Source organism: Pseudophryne corroboree, chromosome 1 (genome assembly GCF_028390025.1).
Source record: "Pseudophryne corroboree isolate aPseCor3 chromosome 1, aPseCor3.hap2, whole genome shotgun sequence".
NCBI classification, from domain to species: domain Eukaryota; kingdom Metazoa; phylum Chordata; class Amphibia; order Anura; family Myobatrachidae; genus Pseudophryne; species Pseudophryne corroboree.
Window position 1 is genome coordinate 1,165,818,216 of NC_086444.1, and position 19,347 is coordinate 1,165,837,562.

The 19,347-nt window shown below is 47.6% G+C and overlaps 1 protein-coding gene across 1 annotated transcript in view; it reads right to left on the reverse strand.

Annotated features, from left to right (window-relative positions):
- The window catches only part of POLR1A (RNA polymerase I subunit A), a 298,145-nt gene that overhangs the window by 200,950 nt on the left and 77,848 nt on the right, over positions 1-19,347 (reverse strand). Inside the window, exons 15-22 of the mRNA XM_063924980.1 lie at positions 18,714-18,863; positions 17,492-17,675; positions 16,061-16,143; positions 14,323-14,481; positions 12,644-12,742; positions 12,406-12,558; positions 10,935-11,017; positions 10,457-10,622 (exon numbers count right to left, since the gene is read on the reverse strand). Coding sequence (XP_063781050.1) covers positions 10,457-10,622; positions 10,935-11,017; positions 12,406-12,558; positions 12,644-12,742; positions 14,323-14,481; positions 16,061-16,143; positions 17,492-17,675; positions 18,714-18,863 — 1,077 coding nt within the window. The remainder of the gene's footprint in view (positions 1-10,456; positions 10,623-10,934; positions 11,018-12,405; positions 12,559-12,643; positions 12,743-14,322; positions 14,482-16,060; positions 16,144-17,491; positions 17,676-18,713; positions 18,864-19,347) is intronic.

The following is a 19,347-nucleotide window of genomic DNA, read 5'->3' on the forward strand; positions in this document are numbered from 1 at the left end:
AGGAAGTCACCATCTTTACCAGGACCCTTGTGCAATGATGCACTGATTTTAGGAGGTTCCTGACTAGCTCGGATAACTCCCTGGCTTTCTCTTCCGGGAGAAAACACCTTTTTCCGGACTGTGTCCAGAATCATCCCTAGGCACAGCAGACTTGTCGTCGGGATCAGCTGCGATTTTGGAATATTTAGAATCCACCCGTGCTGTTGTAGCAGTATCCGAGATAGTGCTACTCCGACCTCCAACTGTTCCCTGGACTTTGCCCTTATCAGGAGATCGTCCAAGTAAGGGATAATTAAGTTGCCTTTTCTTCGAAGAAGAATCATCATTTCGGCCATTACCTTGGTAAAGACCCGGGGTGCCGTGGACAATCCAAACGGCAGCGTCTGAAACTGATAGTGACAGTTCTGTACCACGAACCTGAGGTACCCTTAGTGAGAAGGGCAAATTTTGGACATGGAGGTAAGCATCCCTGATGTCTCGGGACACTATATAGTCCCCTTCTTCCTGGTTCGTTATCACTGCTCTGAGTGACTCCATCTTGATTTGAACCTTTGTAAGTGTTCAAATTTTTTTAGATTTAGAATAGGTCTCACCTAGCCTTCTGGCTTCAGTACCACAATATAATGTGGAATAATACCCCTTTTCTTGTTGTAGGAGGGGTAATTTGATTATCACCTGCTGGGAATACAGCTTGTGAATTGTTTCCCATACTGCCTCCTTGTCGGAGGGAGACCTTGGTAAACCAGACTTCAGGAGCCTGCGAAGGGGAAACGTCTCGACATTCCAATCTGTACCCCTGGGATACTACATGTAGGATCCAGGGGTCCTGTACGGTCCCAGCGTCATGCTGAGAGCTTGGCAGAAGCGGTGGAACGCTTCTGTTCCTGGGAATGGGCTGCCTGCTGCAGTCTTCTTCCCTTTCCTCTATCCCTGGGCAGATATGACTCTTATAGGGACGAAAGGACTGAGACTGAAAAGACGGTGTCTTTTTCTGCAGAGATGTGACTTAGGGTAAAAACGGTGGATTTTCCAGCAGTTGCCGTGGCCACCAGGTCCGATGGACCGACCCCAAATAACTCCTCTTCCTTTATACGGCAATACACCTTTGTGCCGTTTGGAATCTGCATCACCTGACCACTGTCGTGTCCATAAACATCTTCTGGCAGATATGGACATCGCACTTACTCTTGATGCCAGAGTGCAAATATCCCTCTGTGCATCTCGCATATATAGAAAATGCATCCTTTAAATGCTCTATAGTCAATAAAATACTGTCCCTGTCAAGGGTATCAATATTTTTAGTCAGGGAATCCGACCAAGCCACCCCAGCTCTGCACATCCAGGCTGAGGCGATCGCTGGTCGCAGTATAACACCAGTATGTGTGTATATACTTTTTATGATATTTTCCAGCCTCCTGTCAGCTGGCTCCTTGAGGACGGCCCTATCTATAGACGGTACCGCCACTTGTTTTGATAAGCGTGTGAGCGCCTTATCCACCCTAAGGGGTGTTTCCCAACGCGCCCTAACTTCTGGCGGGAAAGGGTATACCGCCCATAATTTTCTATCGGGGGGAACCCACGCATCATCACACACTTCATTTAATTTATCTGATTCAGGAAAAACTACGGTAGTTTTTTCACATCCCACATAATACCCTCTTTTGTGGTACTTGTAGTATCAGAAATATGTAACACCTCCTTCATTGCCCTTAACGTGTGGCCCTAATAAGGAATACGTTTGTTTATTCACCGTCGACACTGGATTCAGTGTCCGTGTCCGTGTCGACCGACTAAAGTAAACGGGCGTTTTAAAAACCCCCGACGGTGTTTCTGAGACGTCTGGACCGGTACTAATTGTTTGTCGGCCGTCTCATGTCGTCAACCGACCTTGCAGCGTGTTGACATTATCACGTAATTCCCTAAATAAGCCATCCATTCCGGTGTCGACTCCCTAGAGAGTGACATCACCATTACAGGCAATTGCTCCGCCTCCTCACCAACATCGTCCTCATACATGTCGACACACACGTACCGACACACAGCACACACACAGGGAATGCTCTGATAGAGGACAGGACCCACTAGCCCTTTGGAGAGACAGAGGGAGAGTTTGCCAGCACACACCAAAAACGCTATAATTATATAGGGACAACCTTATATAAGTGTTTTCCCTTATAGCATCTTTTATATATTTCTAACGCCAAATTAGTGCCCCCCCCTCTCTGTTTTAACCCTGTTTCTGTAGTGCAGTGCAGGGGAGAGCCTGGGAGCCTTCCCTCCAGCCTTTCTGTGAGGGAAAATGGCGCTGTGTGCTGAGGAGATAGGCCCCGCCCCTTTTTCGGCGGCCTCGTCTCCCGCTCTTTAATGGATTCTGGCAGGGGTTAAATATCTCCATATAGCCCCCGGAGGCTATATGTGAGGTATTTTTAGCCAAAAAAGGTTTTCATTTGCCTCCCAGGGCGCCCCCCTCCCAGCGCCCTGCACCCTCAGTGACTGCCGTGTGAAGTGTGCTGAGAGGAAATGGCGCACAGCTGCAGTGCTGTGCGCTACCTTAAGAAGACTGAGGAGTCTTCTGCCGCCGATTCTGGACCTCTTCTCGTTTCAGCATCTGCAAGGGGGCCGGCGGCGAGGCTCCGGTGACCATCCAGGCTGTACCTGTGATCGTCCCTCTGGAGCTAATGTCCAGTAGCCAAAGAAGCCAATCCATCCTGCACGCAGGTGAGTTCACTTCTTCTCCCCTAAGTCCCTCGTTGCAGTGATCCTGTTGCCAGCAGGACTCACTGTAAAATAAAAAACCTAAGCTAAACTTTTCTAAGCAGCTCTTTAGGAGAGCCACCTAGATTGCACCCTTCTCGGCCGGGCACAAAAATCTAACTGAGGCTTGGAGGAGGGTCATAGGGGGAGGAGCCAGTGCACACCACCTGATCCTAAAGCTTTACTTTTTGTGCCCTGTCTCCTGCGGAGCCGCTATTCCCCATGGTCCTTTCAGGAACCCCAGCATCCACTAGGACGATAGAGAAATGGTAATATATATAACCGACCTGTTCCCCTGCCCTGGTGGTATACTGGGGTCCCTGTACCAACACGCGCGGCCAGCCTCCTAATGGCCGCGCTGGATCGCGATTTTTGGCGGGTCCCGTCTGATGCAGCCACGCGACCCTGGAGAGCTGCGGCTAGTGTGTGTGCCCAAGGTGAATAACCGGAGCCTCCGCTGTAAGTACCCAGCAACCAGGAACGCGGGAGTATACAGCGCCGCCGGGGGAGGTGATGGAGCTGCAGCATGAGATGTCAGAATGACATCTAGCACTAAGAGTGCCTCTACTGCTGCCCTTGAAGTCTTCTATCTTCTTTTAAAAAAGCTCTTTTCAGGGCTGCTCCTGTTAGTGTCCTGCCTGCAAACTGAGCTCCTGTGCACGGAGGCGGGGTTATAGAATAGGCGGCGCTGAGCATCATGGGAACAGTCAAAGCTTTTAGCCTGTTGGTGCCACGGATCAAGATCCTACTCTACACCCCGATGTTATTCTCTGTGGAACCCCAGTGTACCCCGCTGCAGAAATGATAATGGTAAGCCACTTGTGAAAACATGTTGTGTTGATAAACTCCAATAATGTTTTAACAGCCATCAACATCTTCTGAAATGCACAGCGGCCCTAAAGGATCTGCATCCCATGCCGAAAAGTACAGATGTTTGGTACTTAGCGCATGTGCGGAACCTGTACTGCGACGATGAAGCAGTCCGATATCAGACGGTCAGTGATTCACAGACTGATGCCGTTTGGGGGCAGAGGTGTTCTCCATTTTGGCAATTGGAGGCTTGTCACTGCCGTTGCGGAGGAGGAACGAGGCAAGGATCTCCGTCCAGAGACGGAGATTTCCTGGCCTCTTGGTAGCTGCTGCAGCGACCCCATGGGTCATGCAGCCGGCTGATGTCGCCGGAGATGATCCGATAGTGCAACCATAGACGCAGTTTGGATCAGTAATATAACAGAAGGTGTGACGCCCCCTGCTGCATTACCATATTAGAGCTATAGCTGCTTCCACATAACAAGCGCCAATAAGATCCTGCAACCTCATGTGAATATTACCCCATCTTATACCCTGCACATACCGTAAATTATTTAGCGTTTGTAGTACTGGTGTTGGCTCACTGATACTAGTTTAGCAGGCCGGCTTATCTTGTACGCTGATGTCTATTGAATCACAGCCAAAACCATGAAAAATAAGAATTTACTTACCGATAATTCTATTTCTCGGAGTCCGTAGTGGATGCTGGGGTTCCTGAAAGGACCATGGGGAATAGCGGCTCCGCAGGAGACAGGGCACAAAAGTAAAGCTTTCCGATCAGGTGGTGTGCACTGGCTCCTCCCCCTATGACCCTCCTCCAAGCCAGTTAGGTACTGTGCCCGGACGAGCGTACACAATAAGGGAGGAATTTTGAATCCCGGGTAAGACTCATACCAGCCACACCAATCACACCGTACAACTTGTGATCTAAACCCAGTTAACAGTATGATAACAGCGGAGCCTCTGAAAAGATGGCTCACAACAATAATAACCCGATTTTTGTAACTATGTACAACTATTGCAGATAATCCGCACTTGGGATGGGCGCCCAGCATCCACTACGGACTCCGAGAAATAGAATTATCGGTAAGTAAATTCTTATTTTCTCTATCGTCCTAGTGGATGCTGGGGTTCCTGAAAGGACCATGGGGATTATACCAAAGCTCCCAAACGAGCGGGAGAGTGCGGATGACTCTGCAGCACCGAATGAGAGAACTCCAGGTCCTCCTTAGCCAGGGTATCAAATTTGTAGAATTTAGCAAACGTGTTTGCCCCTGACCAAGTAGCTGCTCGGCAAAGTTGTAAAGCCGAGACCCCTCGGGCAGCCGCCCAAGATGAGCCCACCTTCCTTGTGGAATGGGCATTTACATATTTTGGCTGTGGCAGGCCTGCCACAGAATGTGCAAGCTGAATTGTATTACACATCCAACTAGCAATAGTCTGCTTAGAAGCAAGAGCACCCAGTTTGTTGGGTGCATACAGGATAACAGCAAGTCAGTTTTCCTGACTCCAGCCGTCCTGGAACATATTTTCAGGGCCCTGACAACATCTAGCAACTTGGAGTCCTCCAAGTCCCTAGTAGGTGCAAGGCACCACAATAAGCTGGTTCAGGTGAAACACTGACACCACCTTAGGGAGAGAACTGGGGACGAGTCCGCAGCTCTGCCCTGTCCGAATGGACAAACAGATATGGGCTTTTTTGAGAAAAAACCACCAATTTGACACTCGCCTGGTCCAGGCCAGGGCCAAGAGCATGGTCACTTTTCATGTGAGATGCTTCAAATCCACAGATTTGACTGGTTTTAAACCAATGTGATTTGAGGAATCCCAGAACTACGTTGAGATCCCACAGTGCCACTGGAGGCACAAAAGGGGGTTGTATATGCAATACTCCCTTGACAAACTTCTGGACTTCAGGAACTGAAGCCAATTCTTTCTGGAAGAAAATCGACAGGGCCGAAATTTGAACCTTAATGGACCCCAATTTGAGGCCCATAGACACTCCTGTTTGCAGGAAATGCAGGAAACGACCGAGTTGAAATTTCTTTGTGGGGCCTTCCTGGCCTCACACCACGCAACATATTTTCGCCACATGTGGTGATAATGTTGTGCGGTCACCTCCTTTCTGGCCTTGACCAGGGTAGGAATGACCTCTTCCGGAATGCCTTTTTCCCTTAGGATCCGGCTTTCCACCGCCATGCCGACAAACGCAGCTGCGGTAAGTCTTGGAACAGACATGGTACTTGCTGAAGCAAGTCCCTTCTTAGCGGCAGAGGCCATAAGACCTCTGTAAGCATCTCTTGAAGTTCCGGGTACCAAGTCCTTCTTGGCCAATCCGGAGCCATGAGTATAGTTCTTACTCCTCTACGTCTTATAATTTTCAGCACCTTAGGTATGAGAAGCAGAGGAGGGAACACATACACCGACTGGTACACCCACGGTGTTACCAGAACGTCCACAGCTATTGCCTGAGGGTCTCTTGACCTGGCGCAATACCTGTCCCGTTTTTTGTTCAGACGGGACGCCATCATGTCCACCTTTGGTATTTCCCAACGGTTTACAATCATGTGGAAAAAACTTCCCGATGAAGTTTCCACTCTCCCGGGTGGAGGTCGTGCCTGCTGAGGAAGTCTGCTTCCCAGTTTCCATTCCCGGGATGAAACACTGCTGACAGTGCTATCACATGAATTTCCGCCCAGCGAAAAGTCCTTGCAGTTTTTGCCATTGCCCTCCTGCTTCTTGTGTCGCCCTGTCTGTTTACGTGGGCGACTGCCGTGATGTTTTTCCCACTGGATCAATACCGGCTGACCTTGAAGCAGAGGTCTTGCTAAGCTTAGAGCATTATAAATTTACCCTTAGCTCCAGTATATTTATGTGGAGAAAAGTCTCCAGACTTGATCACACTCCCTGGAAATTTTTTCCTTGTGTGACTGCTCCCCAGCCTCTCGGGCTGGGCTCCGTGGTCACCAGCATCCAATCCTGAATGCCGAATCTGCGGCCCTCTAGAAGATGAGCACTCTATAACCACCACAGGAGAGACACCCTTGTCCTTGGATATAGGGTTATCCGCTGATGCATCTGAAGATGCGATCCGGACCATTTGTCCAGCAGATCCCACTGAAAAGTTCTTGCGTGAAATCTGCCGAATGGAATTGCTTCGTAGGAAGCCACCATTTTTACCAGGACCCTTGTGCAATGATGCACTGTTTTTAGGAGGTTCCTGACTAGCTCGGATAACTCCCTGGCTTTCTCTTCCGGGAGAAACACCTTTTTCTGGACTGTGTCCAGAATCATCCCTAGGCACAGCAGACGTGTCGTCGGGATCAGCTGCGATTTTGGAATATTTAGAATCCACCCGTGCTGTTGTAGCAGTATCCTAGATAGTGCTACTCCGACCTCCAACTGTTCCCTGGACTATGCCCTTATCAGGAGATCGTCCAAGTAAGGGATAATTAAGACGCCTTTCCTTCGAAGAAGAATCATCATTTCGGCCATTACCTTGGTAAAGACCCGGGGTGCCGTGGACAATCCAAACGGCAGCGTCTGAAACTGATAGTGACAGTTCTGCACCACGAACCTGAGGTACCCTTAGTGAGAAGGGCAAATTTGGGACATAGAGGTAAGGATCCCTGATGTCCCGGGACACTATATAGTCCCCTTCTTCCTGGTTCGTTATCACTGCTCTGAGCGACTCCATCTTGATTTGAACCTTTGTAAGTGTTCAAAAAAATTTTTTAGAATAAGTCTCACCTAGCCTTCTGGCTTCAGTACCACAATATAGTGTGGAATAATACCCCTTTTCTTGTAGTAGGAGGGGTAATTTAATTATCACCTGCTGGGAATACAGCTTGTGAATTTTTTCCAATACTGCCTCCTTGTCGGAGGGAGACCTTGGTAAAGCAGACTTCAGGAGCCTGCGAAGGGGAAACTTCTCGACATTCCAATCTGTACCCCTGGGATACTACTTGTAGGATCCAGGGGTCCTGTACGGTCTCAGCGCCATGCTGAGAACTTGTCAGAAGCGGTGGAACGCTTCTGTTCCTGGGAATGGGCTGCCTGCTGCAGTCTTCTTCCCTTTCCTCTATCCCTGGGCAGATATGATCTTATAGGGACGAAAGGACTGAGGCTGAAAAGACGGTGTCTTTTTCTGCAGAGATGTGACTTAGGGTAAAAACGGTGGATTTTCCAGCAGTTGCCGTGGCCACCAGGTCCGATGGACCGACCCCAAATAACTCCTCTTCCTTTATACGGCAATACACCTTTGTGCCGTTTGGAATCTGCATCACCTGACCACTGTCGTGTCCATAACATCTTCTGGCAGTTATGGACATCGCATTTACTCTTGATGCCAGAGTGCAAATATCCCTCTGTGCATCTCGCATATATAGAAATGCATCCTTTAAATGCTCTATAGTCAATAAAATACTGTCCCTGTCAAGGGTATCAATATTTTTAGTCAGGGAATCCGACCAAGCCACCCCAGCTCTGCACATCCAGGCTGAGGCGATCGCTGGTCGCAGTATAACACCAGTATGTGTGTATATACTTTTTATGATATTTTCCAACCTCCTGTCAGCTGGACCTTGAGGACGGCCCTATCTATAGACGGTACCGCCACTTGTTTTGATAAGCGTGTGAGCGCCTTATCCACCCTAAGGGGTGTTTCCCAACGCGCCCTAACTTCTGGCGGGAAAGGGTATACCGCCCATAATTTTCTATCGGGGGGAACCCACGCATCATCACACACTTTATTTAATTTATCTGATTCTGGAAAAACTATGGTAGTTTTTTCACATCCCACATAATACCCTCTTTTGTGGTACTTGTAGTATCAGAAATATGTAACACCTCCTTCATTGCCTTTAACGTGTGGCCCTAATAAGGAATACGTTTGTTTATTCACCGTCGACACTGGATTCAGTGTCCCTGTCTGTGTCTGTGTCGACCGACTAAAGTAAACGGGCGTTTTAAAACCCCTGACGGTGTTTTTGAGACGTCTGGACCGGTACTAATTGTTTGTCGGCCGTCTCATGTCGTCAACCGACCTTGCAGCGTGTTGACATTATCACGTAATTCCCTAAATAAGCCATCCATTCCGGTGTCGACTCCCTAGAGAGTGACATCACCATTACAGGCAATTGCTCCGCCTCCTCACCAACATCGTCCTCCTACATGTCGACACACACGTACCGACACACAGCACACACACAGGGAATGCTCTGATAGAGGACAGGACCCACTAGCCCTTTGGAGAGACAGAGGGAGAGTTTGCCAGCACACACCAAAAACGCTATAATTATATAGGGACAACCTTATATAAGTGTTTTCCCTTATAGCATCTTTTATATATTTCTAACGCCAAATTAGTGCCCCCCCTCTCTGTTTTAACCCTGTTTCTGTAGTGCAGTGCAGGGGAGAGCCTGGGAGCCTTCCCTCCAGCCTTTCTGTGAGGGAAAATGGCGCTGTGTGCTGAGGAGATAGGCCCCGCCCCTTTTTCGGCGGCCTCGTCTCCCGCTCTTAACGGATTCTGGCAGGGGTTAAATATCTCCATATAGCCTCCGGAGGCTATATGTGAGGTATTTTTAGCCAAAATAGGTATTCATTTGCCTCCCAGGGCGCCCCCCTCCCAGCGCCCTGCACCCTCAGTGACTGCCGTGTGAAGTGTGCTGAGAGGAAAATGGCGCACAGCTGCAGTGCTGTGCGCTACCTTTAGAAGACTGAGGAGTCTTCTGCCGCCGATTCTGGACCTCTTCTTACTTCAGCATCTGCAAGGGGGCCGGCGGCAAGGCTCCGGTGACCATCCAGGCTGTACCTGTGATCGTCCCTCTGGAGCTGATGTCCAGTAGCCAAGAAGCCAATCCATCCTGCACGCAGGTGAGTTCACTTCTTCTCCCCTAAGTCCCTCGTTGCAGTGATCCTGTTGCCAGCAGGACTCACTGTAAAATAAAAAACCTAAGCTAAACTTTTCTAAGCAGCTCTTTAGGAGAGCCACCTAGATTGCACACTTCTCAGCCGGGCACAAAAATCTAACTGGCTTGGAGGAGGGTCATAGGGGGAGGAGCCAGTGCACACCACCTGATCGGAAAGCTTTACTTTTGTGCCCTGTCTCCTGCGGAGCCGCTATTCCCCATGGTCCTTTCAGGAACCCCAGCATCCACTAGGACGATAGAGAAATATTTTACTCTGCGACTGTTTGGCAAGGCCAGAAATAGTGAAATACAACGTGTGGACCGGTGTCACATGATTTAATACACTAAACATCGTTAATATTTGAAGTATGTAAGTGTACTGCTCAGCGGTGACAAAGACATAAAATAATACATTACTGAAAAGAATATACATGATAACAAGATAACACAGTCAACACTATAAATAAAGCAATACCATGGACTGTATGTAGGCCTCAGAAATAAGCACACATATAAAATACATGCTGAACCTACACTAAAAGGCACTGTCAATATGTACAAATCCAACTCATGAAAAAGCCAGAATGTCCAGTGTATACATGAATTAAAGTAATGCAATTAAGTGAACAAGAACGTGTTTGTGTTCTTAATATATATATATATTTTTTTTAATTAAAAGTATAACGTCCCATCAATTTGTTAGTCCATATTGCAGGTTCAGGGGGGGGGGGGGGGGAGATGTATACAACTTTTGAAAGAGATAAAGTGAAGTTGAACATTGTAACCGATGAGCTTCTGTCGTTTATCTAGCACAGTTTATGAAATGACCGTTATAAGCGGACTGGTTGCTATTGGCAACCTCTCCACTTGATCTCTCTCAGAGGTTTGACATGTCTCCAGAGACTTAGGAAAGCTGCTATGAGGACTGCACAGGATAAGTGTCACGGATCTGGCTATGGAAAAGGCCCAGAACAGCATCATACCTCGTAATTCTCGGCAATGAACGGGAACTGTTTCGGCTGCAGAAACTGGGTCTTGGGCACGTCTAGCCCGTCTTCCCCATACAGAAACTGCACCACGCTTCCATCACTATCACGCACGGTGAGGTCATACTGAACCACAAGTCCTTCCAGATGCTTAATAACACACCTACAGAGAGAGGACTGGTCATTGGCAGGGTTTGTCCATGCTGGTTCTTTGAGAAGTTTTTAAGTAGACGTATTAGGAGTTTAAGGTCTGCGTGGGGTGTTTGGTTAGCAGTGGTACTGCCCAATCACCTACCACCAACTCCCATCGCAGCATGCCTACATTAAGTGGCAACAGCGCCTGCTTCATAACCCCTCATCTTCATGTTCCAGTATGTCTGCAGAACGCCATACAAAGTCTTCACTGTAGATATCTATACATACAGTAACACATATGTACATAAATAGGAGAAGAGAATACTGAAGCAATGCTAACCTCTGCAGGTATCCAGAGCGACTTGTTTTCACAGCAGTGTCCACCAGTCCCTCTCTCCCAGCCATACAGTGAAAGAAGAATTCCTGGGAATGGAGTTAAGAATGCATGAAATGGATAGGGCCTTTAGAAAGATTTTACAGTCTCATTTTGAACACTCTTTTCAATTGCCTTTTGGGAGCAAATGAGAAATGGGTTGTGGCATCGACAGCGGGAAAAAGCCTTTAACAGATTGTTCCTCATAATTTTTAACTAGCTATTCAGTCATCAGCTACTCAAGGACATGTTAACAGTGTATAGATGTGAAAGAGCCCTCAGAGGGCGGAAGCAGCAGCAGCAGAGAGATGGAGAACGAAAATAAATAATTAAATAAAAATATCCAGATCTCTGGTTTTTTTCTCTCTCATAGTTTAATAGAAAAGTTTCAGGAATCCTATCACTATCTCATCATCACAGGAGTGGCAGGTCATTGCCGGATACACATGGACTACAAAGAAACGCCTGACCACCTAGGCTTATTGCACATTTCTCGCACTCTGCAGCTAGATCCCGCTGTAACAGTTTATCATATTATCCAGTCTGTTGCACATAGAGATTCATTCAACTTCAGTTAGAAAGTAGCCCCATATATCTGTCAATCTATATAAACTCTGTGCTGCTGTGTGACCCTGCTCCTTCTACTATATCAGTTTGTGGCTTCCTGCTGCCTCCATTTCCCTCCTCACATCATGTCACTGCCCCTGTCACATGTAGCCCTGTTCTCACTAACACACCACTCATCTCCTGATATAATCTGTGCTGCTGTGTGACCCTGTTCTCCAACTACTGTATATCAGTTTGTAGCTTCCTGCTGCCTCCATTCCCCTCCTCACATCATGTCACTGCCCCTGTGACATGCAACTCTGTCCTCAACTCTGTCCTCATCTCTTATTTCTTTATATATTCTATGCTGCTAGGGTACCCTGCTCCTTCCACTATATAACTCTCAGTCTGTGGCTTACTGCCCGCTCCATTGCCCTCCTCACATCATGTCACTACTACTGCCACATGCAGCCCTGTCCTCACTAACACATCACTTATCTGATATACCAGGGCTGGCCAAACCGGTCCTCGAAATCTACCAACAGTTCATGTTTTCCAGGCCTCCTGGAGACCTGTAGAATTGTCAGTTAGGAATGAATGCAGCACATCTTAATTAGTAATGACTACACCTGTGCACCAGCTAGGTGATCTGGAAAATGTGTACTGTTGGTAGATCTCGAGGACTGGTTTGGCCAGCCCTGTGATATACTCTGTGCTGCTGGGGACCCTGCTCCTTCCACTATATAACTCTCAAGCCGTGGCTTCCTGCTGTCTCCATTTTCCTGTTCTTGTGTTCACCATCATCATGAGACGTATCAACAGACACCATATACCAGTAAGGGTTAGCTATGTTCATACTGTACACTATAAAAGACCACATATAGTAACATACTGGAGCTTTGATGCCAGTTAGAAAGCGACCAGTCACAAAGCCACCGGACCGTGGTGTAAAGTCATACGGCTGGAAACAAGGCAGTGACTTTCCAGAGGGCATTAGTGGAGGCCGACGACCTTCCAACTCGATCTGACCCAACAAGCAGGAGATCTGTGGGAAAAAACAAAACACAACGCAATCACCCAATGCCCTAACAGGGGTATGGGACTAGCTGAGACATACGTGAGAATGGTACCTGCATAGTATTTACAGTGGATCCTTTGGCTCCAGAAAGAACCATCAGCTGCAAGTTATTCTCTGGAAAATGTCTGTGGAGCCCAAGAGGCATACAGACCTATGGGGACACAAAAACGGTGAGGCCTATCATACACAGAAGACAAAAAACCTGATGGAGGTCTCTCATGCACATCAGAAGGAGACCTCAAATGATATGCATGCAGAGGACACATATCTGGACAGAGACCTTCATATAGTTAGAGAAGACACATAAAATGAGGCCTATAATACCCACCCAGACACAGCCGGAGTAAGGCCCTTACATACATAGGTCTAAAATACACACCTAGGGGTACATTTACAAATCGTCACTTTTTCAGGCATTTTGAAACCCCTGCACATCACTGGGTAATTGAAACACCAATCCACTGTATTTACTGTACAGCAGTTGTGATGGGGTTTTGTAAACTACCGGCAATGTACATCTGTCATACATTAGTTTTATGGGGGTTTCTAATGGGATTTTCACCAAACAAACATAAAATCATCATAAAACTGACATGGTATTCGGCCACAATGTCAATTACCAAGTCAACAATGATAACGTATGAGGCCCCTCATACATACACTAAGAGGACCCCTAACCAGAGTGAGGCTCTTCATACATACACCTAGAGAACCCATAACCGGAGTAGGGCCCCTCATACATACACCTAGGAGGACCCATAACCGGAGTAGGGCCCCTCATACATACACCTAGAGGACCCATAACCGGAGTAGGGCCTCTCATACATACACACAGAGGACCCATTACCGAAGTAAGGCCCCTCATACATACACCTAGAGAACCCATAACCATAGTAGGGCCCCTCATACATACACCTAGAGGACCCATAACCGGAGTAGGGCCCCTCATACATACACCTAGAGGACCCATAACCATAGTAGGGCCCCTCATACATACACCTAGAGGACCCATAACCGGAGTAGGGCCCCTCATACATACACCTAGAGGACCCATAACCGGAGTAGGGCCTCTCATACATACACACAGAGGACCCATTACCGGAGTAAGGCCCCTCATACATACACCTAGGAGGACCCATATCCGGAGTGAGGTCCCTCATGCATACACCTAGAGGACCCATATCCGGAGTGAGGCCCCTCATACATACACCTAGGAGGACCCATATCCGGAGTGAGGTCCCTCATACATACACCTAGAGGACCCATTAATTGGAGTGAGGCCTCTCATACCTACACCTAGAACAGTGGTTCTCAACCTCGGTCCTCAAGTACCCCCAACAGTTCATGTTTCCAGATCTCACAGGATTGCAAGTGAAATCATTTGCTCCACCTGTGGGTCTTTTATAATGTATCAGTGAATACACCTGTTCAACTGCTAGGTGATCTGGAAAACATGAACTGTTGGGGGTACTTGAGGACCGAGGTTGAGAACCACTGACTTAGAGGACCCAGAACTAGAATGAGGCCCTCACACATATACCTAGAGGACCCATAACCAGAGTGAGGCCCCTCATACAGACACCTGAGGACCTACTGTATATCCGGGAGTGAGGCCCCTGATACGTACACCTTGAGGACCTACTGTATATCCAGAGTGAGGTCCCTCATACGTACACCTAGAGGACACATGACCTGAGTAAGGGAAACATACCCTTTAGACATCATACTCACTTTATTTATCTCATTGCTGAACTCATTAACTTTCTCCTTGAATTTCATATCGACCATGTTAAAGTCCCTCTGGTCTTTATTTAGATGTGCATCCTGCCACTTCCCCCGGGCTTCCTCATCTGAAGATACCGGCGAGAGGCTGAAAGCCGCTCGGACAGCCTAAAAACAAGGGTCAGGTCTGTCATAGTCGCCTGGTCACACATAGATATATGCATTGTGATCTAATCAAAACATGAAACCACTTCACCACTACACAAACAGTCAGCATAACGTAATTTATAGAAGTGCGTAAGTTCCTCTATTTCCTCTATGTATTAATGTCAGCATTTAGCCATTATTCTAAATATATCTTACGTCAGTGTTTTACAACCACTGTACCGTGGCAATCTAGTGTGCCCTGAGCAGTCTCCAGGTGTGCTGCCATAGAAGCACAGCCAGGCCCATCAGCGTTTTGCCGCTACTGAGGCCCTGGAACGATCAATACTGGTGGGTTTAGTGGTTGCAGAGCCAGTTCTAATTTTGGGCCCGGGCAACGTTGGGCTCTTCTGGCTTTCTCAGATGTGGCTCAGATGTTACCTATGGAGAAGCTGCAACATTACATCCTAGTGCACGCAACTGCACCATGCATCACCATTATATTTGAATGTGCCTTGGCAATATTTAAATCTTGTTCAGTGTGCCACGAGTTGTAAAAGGTTGAAAATCTCTGTCCTACGTAATAAGTCTACGTGGTACATATTGGTTTTTGGGGCCTTTCTTGGTCAGACGGTTATTCCCCAGAACCTGGGAACCAGCACGGGTTTACAAAAGAGAAGGCCAGTGAAAGTTTTGTAAGTAGCTATTCATAGATGCTGGAGCTCCTGGAAACGAGATCCCAGTCACTCAGCCGTCAGAGGAAAAGTGGCTGTAACAGAAGACTGCCGCAATGAGCCGTGTTCCTCTGCAGGTAGAGATGACAGCTGAACAGACAAAGGTTCCTGCTAAAAAATAAATGTCTGGAGCTGAGCCAGGAGTATCAGGTAACACACGTTTATTCCCCAAGGACAAAATTGATTCAGGGAAAATTACAGATTAATACACTTCTTGTAACCTTGGATCTTGAATGATTAATTTACATGAGAACGTTCTTGTTGAAACAGTTGTATTAATAAGGAACTAAATAAATAATTCTGTGGTTTACTCCGGCACATAGCATTTTGTGCAACGCAGCACGCATGTTTATCGGTCTAATTTATTTTACAATCTTGCAATACAGGGAAATAAACAAAACCATGTGATTCCATTCAGGGCGATCTGGCTCCTGATAGTGGATTGAGGTGTGATCAACTGCTGTGATCCTGCAGAAGCCCCAACAGCCAATTAAGGAGCTCTGTGGAGTCTAGCCAGAATCAGCATCAGTGCCCATTACGGAGATCTGACCAGTGACCAATAGGAATTGAGGAATCCAACGACTTTATGGGGGGGGGGGGGGCGCAGAGAGTTTATAGCACATATTAAAGCTGTAAAGAGTAGAAGTGTCGGGCTGCTGACTCAATCAATATTCTTGAGAATGCAGCCTATTATTCACCAGCATGAAGCTATAATGGGGAGGCACGAGGCATGAGGCACAGAGGGCATTCTCCTGAAATAGGGCTGCGCCCCAAAAACAGCAGCCCTCACTGTGTACAGGCGAGTGGTGCATTTTGCCTTTTGCCGTTAAGTTGAGACGATCGCGACTGCTTATATACAGTAAGCTTACCAGTCCTCCGCAGTGGGTGGAGCTTTCCATAATCTGCTGCCTTTTCACGTTGGCATAGGGTCGAACCAAAATGTCCTCCACATCTGTAAGTCAACAGAACCCAGATCGTCACAAACAATAATATACTATAACAGATAGACGGGCAGGCTGACAACCAGCTCCCACATTATACTGTAACAGCAGCACATTTTTTACTGAAGCAGACTTTAGTGTGTGCAGGTATTGGACACTGGGAGCACTATTCCAATAGAATTTTGGCAACTTAAACCACATCGATGCTGAACTAAAAATAGGGGCACTCTAAGGATGTAAGCTAGATATTGTGTTCTGCGATTCCTTTGTACAGGCTAGGAGTAACTCAGTAACTCAGGGAGCGTAACAGCCAGTTCTGTTCTTTCCTGATGGTGGAGGGGTCTTGTCTTGTCTCTCCCCACCCCATGCCAGTACACCTACTTTCTATATATGGATATTTAATCAGTACACTACATTGGATCTATAGAGCTTGTGCGTATTGTACAAGGTAGGTGACACAAGCTAGCACCACTAGCCTTCCTGCACTACCACTTGACTAGTATATACAGTAGATTCATATAGCCATGCTGCAGCCTATAGGGGTCAATCCGAGTTGATCGCTAGCTGCCGTTTTTTGCTGCGCAGCGATCACTTAAAAATACGGCAAATCTGCGCATACACCGCAATGAGCACGCGCGACGTACGGGTACATCGAGCATCGTGGTTTTGCACAGGTTCTAGCGACGCTTTCATTTGCACTGGCGGTCGCAAGAAGATTGACAGGAAGTGGGAGTTTCTGGGTGTCAACTGACCGTTTTCTGGGAGTGTTTGGAAAAACGCAGGCGTGGCCGAGCGTTTGCTGGGCGGGTATCGGACGTCATTACTGTGTCACTCGTCGCAGCAATCATCGCACAGGATAAGTAACTACAGGGCTTGTCTTGTTTTGCACAAAATGTGTTTACAGGCACACTGCTGCACAGGCGTTCGCACTCCTGCAAAGCGAAAATACACTCCCCCGTGGGCAGCGACTATGCATTTGCAAGGCTTCTAAAAACTGCTAGCGAGCGAGCAAACAACTCGGAATGACCCCTTATGGCACCAGCCCCACCAATGACCCTGCCACTAGGATCAGCCACCAAACTGTTGTGCATTATGGAGCCTGACTGGTTGAGTAACGGTGAAACATCTGGGTCTTTGTAGAAGATAAAGGGGATCCAGTTATTCAAACGCTGTATTTCCTACCATTTATTGCTTGATTCCTTTATCTTGAAGAAAAATACAGAACAAAACATAATATAATATAATATAAACAGTAATAAAACCCTGCGGACATCTGCCTGTGCAAGGTGGAGGAGCTCCTTGCGTATTTCAGAAAAGGTGGCTGAGACTGATACACACAGAGGCGGCTCTGCCACTTACCCATGGTAAAGCCGCGGTAGAGCTGCAGGTAGGCAGTGAACAGCCGGGCCAGGCAGGTGAGCAGTTTTCCGCTGGTCTCCCCGCCGTAGAGCTCGTAGCAGCAGTGAATGAGCCCAAACGATGAGCTGCCATAGTGAGCTTTATCCAGCACCCCGCACAGCAGCTCTCCATTTTTAATGATAACCTGGCGGAGTGGAGGAGTATGGGTAATTATCACCAATCCACATATGTTTTATAATAACCTTACATAATAATAGACACGTACATTATTCTACATAGAAGTGGCACTACTGACAGTCACACAAGGGATACGTACAGAGACAAGGAGCAGGACGTATATTGCGCCATTATATAGAATTGTACGTAAGCTCATCCTCACCAGTCCACGGCGTCTAAGCTTAGTGGTGGGAAATTTACTAACATGGGACAAAAATACTGCTAATATGGATCAGACCATCGCAAATTTCTATTGGTGACTGTACTTTAGCATCATCTTAGTACATCACCCCGAGCGACTACACAGAGAGAATTAGGAGGATGCTGAGTACATCTGTTTGCGGAAGGGATGTAGTCGACGGTCATAATGGTGACACTACAATGTTAACAGTTATGATGAAATATGAACATTGTCAGAATGTTGACGCTGAAGTTAAGCTGCAGGCGGGAGGGTTAGAGGGGATTTGTGGGGTTAGGCACAGGACTGCCAGGACCCAGAAGATGACGCTGGAGCAGCCATGAGCAGGTAAGTCACCGCTGACTCACCAGAGAAGATACATTGACATTCTAACACATTGACATTTCATCACTCACTGTCTACATTATGACCATCGACATACCCTTGTGGAGATTATCGTGCATGTTTTTGCTCTGCGCATCCGTCAGAACCAAGCGTACGCAACTTTGGGCAGTGCAGAGGGGTACGCAGTTCAGTTGCATCAATGCTTGCAATTGCAGGGGAGTGACTGGGCTGTAATGGGCGTTCTCCCACAGGCAAAGGTCACTGAGGGTGCAAAGACGGAACACGAGCCATGCAGAGTAGTGTAGAAGTGTAACTGACAATTTTGACAGGACAGACCATACACATGGATGAGCACAGAGCTGCAAGCCGGAGAATCTACACATTTAGTGTCATACATGCAATGTGGGAGCACCTACAGCCCCAATAGGGGCCCTATGAAGCAGTAGTGATCATGAGAGGGAGGTACAGATAGGCATTACACACCTGCGACTCGCACATTGTGTCCGACTCGAAGCCCGGAGTAGGCCGGGGCGGCTCCTTCACCCAGGCTTTCCCACCTATCTTTGCCTTGCCCGTCAGGTTGAGGGGGATGTGATGATCTGGGATTACGTTGATGAGTAACGTAGAAACTACCTGAGGGGACAGAGAAGGAGAGAAAGGCATTATGGGTATTTTTCTACATTCAGAACAGTCTGCACACACTGACGCCTCTGTAGGCATAGATCCAAGTGCTGGGTCTCACAGAAAGCACAAATGGTGTATAAGAGACGGAAGAGGCCTGAACATATCGGGCTATGTATGTCTCTGGCAGTCATTTCCAGCTTTATGGAAGGACCAAAAAATAAGAATTTACTCACCGGTAATTCTATTTCTTGTAGTCCGTAGTGGATGCTGGGGACTCCGTAAGGACCATGGGGAATAGACGGCTCCGCAGGAGACTGGGCACATCTAAAGAAAGATTTAGGTCTATATGGTGTGCACTGGCTCCTCCCCCTATGACCCTCCTCCAAGCCTCAGTTAGGACACTGTGCCCGGAAGAGCTGACACAATAAGGAAGGATTTTGAATCCCGGGTAAGACTCATACCAGCCACACCAATCACACCGTATAACTCGTGA